This window comes from Cavia porcellus, unplaced genomic scaffold (assembly GCF_034190915.1).
Source record: "Cavia porcellus strain 051 isolate PalLab524CR breed Dunkin Hartley unplaced genomic scaffold, mCavPor4.1 scaffold_10, whole genome shotgun sequence".
Taxonomy (NCBI): domain Eukaryota; kingdom Metazoa; phylum Chordata; class Mammalia; order Rodentia; family Caviidae; genus Cavia; species Cavia porcellus.
The window spans coordinates 55,117,044-55,123,439 of NW_026947493.1; the positions used below are offsets into that span (position 1 = coordinate 55,117,044).

Sequence of the window (6,396 nt, forward strand, 5' to 3'; positions counted from 1 at the left end):
AAGAGGACAGAAGACTCCTGGAGCTGTGCAGGTGCGGAATTACAGCTCACCACCAGTCTTCATGCCAGATTCTCCAGCAAGATTGCAAGGGGGTCAGATACAGTGACGCTTGTTTTGTCTTGTCATTAAGCACATTTTCTATGCTCTCAGCACATAACCAAGCACACAGCTCTCAGCAGCTCTTTGTGAAGTGGTCCACACTGGTTTACAAGATTTTAGACTTCCTTCCCACCCCCCAATTCCCAGTCTGATTTAAGTCTTCCTAGGCCACAGATGGTCAGTTTAGACCCGAGCTGGACACAGCAAAAGGCTGTGTCCTTGTATAGGAGGCTCCGTCGTAATGAAGTCACCTTATTCAAAAGTATGAATCACAGTTTAGAATTCTAAGAATAATGAAACTGGTAAATGTATGAAAATTGATCATTACGCAGAATGCTAAAAGAAAACTTACCTTCTCTCAGTCAACAGAGGAAAAGGCCAAGGTATGTGAGACACACAGAGCAGAATACTTTGTTCTCTTTTATTTAGTCACAACACATCAGTACAACAGAGGTCAAACCCAGTTCAGTGGCGGTCACTGAAACTATACCTGGAATAAACCTGTAACATGGTCTTTTTATAGCCTGAACCAAATTAAAGAAATCAAAGAGAAGCGAGCAGCAAAGCCCTTTTAAGAATCTCAACAACCACATTTCCATGCACCCAGAGAAAAATACAACATAAAAACCACCAATTAAAAGAAAATCTGGCATATGCAGGAAAATTAGGTTATGCATTTAACAGGTTCCGCTGTACTATTCAATTGACCTCTTGCATACCATGATCACTTATCCAGGTTAACACTTGTGAATTTGAGCTGTGGGATGAGAAATTCATTGTGCTGCTTGGGACCAGTAAATGCAGGCATATTCTATGCAGTTATCTTCACCCCTACCCCCAACAAAACTTCAAATGGGGACCTACTCTACCAGTGCATACCTCTTAAGCCCCAACCGCCAGAACAGCAAGTGCTGGCAGACGACAGGGTTAGTTTTATGGATCCAGGGCCATCAACAGTTCATACATTCACCTTTTTTGTTGTAGAAGGCAAAGAATTAATGACTCTTCTTTCTTGGATAAAGCTGATCATCTGATTTGTCAACGCTTTGTTTGGAAATATAAAATTCAATATAGCTCCCCCAGAAAGAATATTACTTACACAACACCTTAATCTGTCAAAATATTCACAAACAAAATCATGTTACATTGAGCATAGTGGTTTGGAAAATTAATTCTAAAAACAGACCACAAGTATACAAGGAGAAAAACAGACCAAAAACACTAAATGTTAAGATCACCAAAACTGTGAGGCAAAATGGAATCACTCTTAGAGGTTTACAAAGTAAATTAGGCACAGTACAAATCTGTCGCGAAATGTTGGTTTATATTCACTATCTCAATTTATTGTTTTAAACAAAAATCAACAACTAGTTCTTTAAAACTTCTAATATCCAACATGATAAAAAAAAGGAAAAAATAAACCAACAAACCTTTAGTCTTTAAAAAACAAACTATCTGAAAGTGTACCTTTTTCCTTTTTATTCTTACTGACGACTTTAAGGTGATGTTGGCAACATAGTCCAGCTCAGCTGGGATCTTAAGTTTTCCCCTCCCTCATTCTACAGCATCAGTTCTTTAAAAGGCTCCAATCTCCGTTCCCCACGGTCTATAGGGCTTGCCAAGGTTTGCCGCCTGCGTGGGTGCCGAAGGGCTCAGTGCATTGGGAGACAGTAAATGGAAGGAGCCAAAGGAGAAGGGGAAGGCGGACAGTGAGGCCACGGAGGAGAGCAGAGGCGGTGAGAGTTTGGAAGCGGAAGTGACCACCGGGAGCACAGGTCCAAGGCCGCCACTGGGGGGCGCTCGCAAGGCAGGCGCCTCCGGGTGTGCAGAGGCCAGCCTGCCCTGATGGTGTGGTTCCGTAGGCGACGCTGTGGTGCCAGCGTTCCCATGGCCGTTCTGGGGCAGTAACAGCGGGTGCGCGATGTGCGGGTGATGTCCGAAGGCGCTCCCCCAGGGAATGTGTCCAAGGCCTGCGTGAGCCCCACTCGCCGCTTCCCGCTGGGAGGCATAGTTGTTAAGATGCGAGACCAGTCGCACACGAAGAGGATCAGAGGCATCCAACCCTTCAATCATGCTCAGGTAGCGGGCAACTTCAGCCAGGCATTCCCGGAACCCCAAACTCCGGTAGTCCATAGCGAGGGCATGGGCGTCAAAATAGCCTGAGGCAAAGAACAAAAGAAAAACCTCAGGGCCTTGCTCATTGCCCAGATTGCTTCCGTCTCAAAGGAAACCTTCCTCACAAACACCCTGCATCCTTACAATATGGCACACAAGGAGTCTCCTAGAACTCCAAATATTTTAGAGCTGACCAAAATTTTTGCATTAATCAACATGAACAGAATGTATCTGCTAATGTGAGTTCAAAGCCCAATTAGAAACTATGGGGCAGAAATTGGAATTATACCCTACAAGGAGATGAAACCATGTTCATTCCTTTAATGTTTTCCCTCAATAACAACAAAAAATACATCAAGGACAGAGAAACCACAAAGCAGTGAAATTCATTAGACACACAGATGTAAGTTATCATCCTGGAGCTTTCAGGGACTGGTCCCTTAGTGAAGCATTTTCTGGTTGAAGACAGATACACAGGCCTTGGTCTCCCACCTTGTTAGCTTTTCTCTACTTAACCACAGGTTTCTTTCCTCAAGTCATATGGCAGCTCTTTTAAAAAAAATCCTGCATATAAAATTAAGACCGTATACTTAAGCTAAAAAAAAAAAATAAGAGACAAAAAGCAGTTTCTCAAAACAGCAGATTTGAGAGCTGCTTGATTGGAATCAGGGCTGTCACAAGTTTATAGAGGACCTTACAGATGATAGGCATTGTCCAAAGATGCACTAGCTCAGTTTGCTGAGAGCGATGAATTCACTGCATTTGATGTGCATCTTAAGATGTACTGACAGGCTTGGCACACACCAGCACTCTCCCCACCCCCAAGGAAAAAGGAGGCTGGGCCTGCACCAATCCTGGCCCAGACCCAACCACACAGATTCCCCCACCAGTACTAATGAGATGTACCTTTCCCTCCGGCAGTGTGCAGCATTTTCAGGTGATCCACCGTCATCTGCAAGATCTCTGCTTTTTCTAGCTTAGCAGAACCCTGAAAAAAGAGAACGATACAAAGACTTAAGTGGTAGTGTCTTTGGGGAACAACTGAAAATATACACAGATACCACATAAACAGTAACTTATAATAGATGGTGTAAAGCAAAAGAGTGGTCTTCACAAAATCCGCTGAATCTGTATATGAATTCATCCAGCTATAAGCCATATTTTTCTAAGACATAGATAAGGGTCAGATTCATCAGGGATGTCAGAAGGTGCAAACAGCTATAAGAGCTCTACCTACTTTCTCCATTACCTGCTTCTCAAAAGCACTGGGTACCAGTCTCCTCAGCTCAGACAAACTGTTATTGATCCGGTCTCGTCGGCGCTTCTCAATGATCTATGGGAAGCAAGCAAAACAAAGGAGGACATTTCCATTACGATTGTAAATTCCAAACAAATGCGGCTCTTTCCGTTAATTAAAAACAACATAAGCATTGTAAAAAAAAAAAAAAAAAAAAACTCACGCCTCTCCGTCTTTTCCTGGCCAAGATCTGGGAAGATGTAGTTGGGGACATGGAACCTAGAGCCGAACTCAAGTTTCTGAAAGAAAAGCGGAGGGAGAAATCTCCGTTAAGCAAAGGAGGTGACCTGAGAGGTGGCCCCAACGCCCTGCTTGAACTCAGCCCTGCCGAGGGTCCCCGAGGTCGCCGCGCGGGTTGCGCGCTCCGGGACATGCTGTCACCGCGCCGTCCTCCCGCCGCCCACTCACCCATTCTCGTCCGCGCTCTCCTTCTCCACCTCGATGGTCTCGTCCAGCTCGCTGTCGGAGGAGCTGTACTCGGGGTGAGCTCGCTTCATGCTGGCTGCGCAGGGGCAGGGAGGAGTTAACCACGGCGCCGCCGCTCCGCGCTCCGCTGCTCGCGTTCTGCACACACTGATCTCGCTTGCGCTCAGCCTCGGGTTAAAACTCAACCATCCTTTCCCACGCTGCGCCCCTGCTCGGAGCCCGCGGGAGGAGGGGAGGCGGGGGAGCCGGGAAGGCTGGCGAGGGGGCGGAGGGAGGGGCCGCAGCTCCCGGGCAACAGCCGTCCTCCGGCCAATCCCGCTTCTCGTTCAGCTGATTGGCAGTCGCTCGCGGGAGGGGCGGCGGCGAGGCCGAGCGCCAGGGCGGCCCGCGCACCCGCCCAGTGCACCACCCCTGCCCGGCGGCTGTGCGCCGGCTCGGCGGGGGCTCGTCGGGGGGGAAGGAGGAGGTGCTGGCGGCGGTGGGCAGGCGGCGGGGCGGCGCGGGAGGCCGGGCGGGGACTCCAGCGCGCCGGCGGCCGCAGCCCCGCCCCGCCCAGCGCGCCCCGATTGGCCTGGCCGCCCGCCAGGGCCGCGCCTGCAGCGCCGCCGGTGAGCCGCACGCGCCGCGGGCCGTGGGAAAGTGGCGGCGCCGCGGCCGCCAGCCAATCCGGGCGGCTGGCGACGGCGACGGCGGGCGGCGGCGGCGGCGGCTCTGGGCGTCCTCATGAATGGAGAAGAATGGCCGGGCGGGGGCGCGGAGCCGCGCGGCCGCGGGCCTGGCTCCCCGTGTGAACCTGTAATCGGAGCCTGGGCGCCGGCGGCCCCGGAAGCCGCCGCGGTGAAGCCGTCGGCAGGAGGAGGCGCACGGGGTGGGCGGGCGGACGGCCCGGGCGCACCTGGCCGGGCGCGCGCGGATCCTGCGGGGAGCCCGCCGCGGGGGCGCCCGGGCGCCTGGCGCGCTCCTGGTGGCCGCCAGCCCGAGGGACAGTCACGTGGAGGGCAGACGTAGGTTGGGGGCTGCTTGTGTTCGGTTTCTGGAACCCCCCCACCCCATGCCGCCAGACTGTTTTCTGTAAGGGCTTCCCAGCCTTCAGGATTGGAATGAATTCCCCTGTGCATCTAATTTCCGGGGTAGTAGAGCGCTTGTTTTCTCGGCTAACTTAAGAAAAAAAAAAGTCCCTGGGGATATTCATTATGTTGGGGTTTTTTGTTATTTTTTTCCAGGCGTTGGCGGCCAGATCCTCTCAGCGGGCGACAGGGTGGCGGGCCGGCATTTGCGTCTGAGGCCGACCTCACTGCGGGATTGCACGTCCCAGATCAGTGGACACACACACACCACACAGTGCCTGGCCACGGTTGTAGCATGACGTGTCCTGGATGCTGCATAGAAGTTCTTCCTGCAAGTTCCCCCAAGAAGATAGATCTTTTTAAAATACAGTTGTAGATCTCAGGACTGATAACTGTTTCTAAGCTGTGCAGAAACTCGGGGGAGGGAGTTGAAAACTCAGTGTTCTCCATCCCTCACAGACCTACACAACCATTGTTGTAGGACCACTCTGCAGTCCTATCTGTGAGAAAAGCATAATAAATGTTGAGGGTAACAAGGGAAATGTTTTTACTTTGGTAGACATGCAGACCTCATTAATGATTGATCTAAATGCCATGCATTTTAACACACCTTGGAAGTCACTTTCTGAGTGGCTGAAGCATGATTCAGATGTACCTCTCAGCCCCCTCCTGGCTCCCACAGGACTCTCATTCCCCTTGGCCTTGACCTCCAGTCCTCCACCTCCCTCCGGCCTCCTCTGCTCCACCTTAGTTGTGTTCTTGGTGGTACCCAGATCCTTTCGCTTCCTGTGACGCCACTACATGCTGCCTGTCAGCTGTCAATCCAAGATCAATCTCAGTGTCTGTGCTGGCTCCTGCTCACAGGTGACAGGGCCTCTTGGGAGTTCCTGCTGTCGCAAAGCTGGAGATTCAGTCCCAAACCTTTCTGTTCCCTCAGGCTTCAATCAGACACGTCCTGCCAACCTGCCTCTCCCCTCCACAACCTCCTGATGCAGGCATATGGGGAACTCTCCAGCCCAGCTTCTCTGCCTTGCGGAAGTTGCTTGGATGTGTTGTTTCTTCCCGTAAAATGACTGGCTGTCCTGGCCCAGAATCAGTGTCCACTCCTCTGGGATTCTGTGTTTCCCCAGCCTCTGGCATGGACAGTCAGCCAGCCTCTTCTATGGTAAATTTCAGCTATTGTGTAGCCCAGGCTTAAGATTGGTGAATGAGAGGAAAAGACAGGCAGGGTATGACGATGTTTGAATCCACATTGGTGCATAAGTGTTTCTTATACATGCAAGTTTACGTTCAAAAACAAAGTTGTCCTCGGTTTAGACTCGCTGTCATCCATCCAACAGATACTAGTGCCCTCTATGTGCTGGGCATGGTGCTAGGTCCTGAGAATGCAAA

The 6,396-nt window shown here is 51.0% G+C and overlaps 1 protein-coding gene across 2 annotated transcripts; it reads right to left on the minus strand.

Moving 5' to 3' along the window:
- Nucleotides 1-506: 506 nt before the first annotated feature.
- Hey1 (hes related family bHLH transcription factor with YRPW motif 1) lies at nucleotides 507-4,157 on the minus strand. 2 transcript variants are annotated; one of them, XM_003480046.5, is made up of 5 exons: nucleotides 3,920-4,157; nucleotides 3,675-3,750; nucleotides 3,464-3,547; nucleotides 3,121-3,202; nucleotides 507-2,258 (listed from the first exon to the last, which is right to left on the minus strand). In XM_003480046.5, the coding sequence occupies exons 1-5, from the start codon at nucleotides 4,006-4,008 to the stop codon at nucleotides 1,675-1,677; spliced, it is 915 nt and encodes a 304-aa protein (XP_003480094.1). In that variant the 5' UTR covers nucleotides 4,009-4,157; the 3' UTR covers nucleotides 507-1,674. The 2 variants fall into 2 exon arrangements, with proteins under 2 accessions (XP_003480094.1, XP_005008303.1); XM_005008246.4 differs by having other exon boundaries at nucleotides 3,452-3,547.
- Nucleotides 4,158-6,396: the final 2,239 nt, after the last annotated feature.

Excerpts from the sequence above, each read along its gene's own strand:
- Hey1 (XM_005008246.4), bottom strand. The coding sequence starts at position 4,008 with ATGAAGCGAGCTCACCCCGAGTACAGCTCCTCCGACAGCGAGCTGGAC. Across the intron at positions 3,203-3,451 it reads AGAAGCAGGTAATGGAGAAA|GGTTCTGCTAAGCTAGAAAA; the intron begins GTAGGTAGAGCT and ends CTCTTTTTTCAG. Across the intron at positions 2,259-3,120 it reads GCACACTGCCGGAGGGAAAG|GCTATTTTGACGCCCATGCC; the intron begins GTACATCTCATT and ends TCTTTGCCTCAG.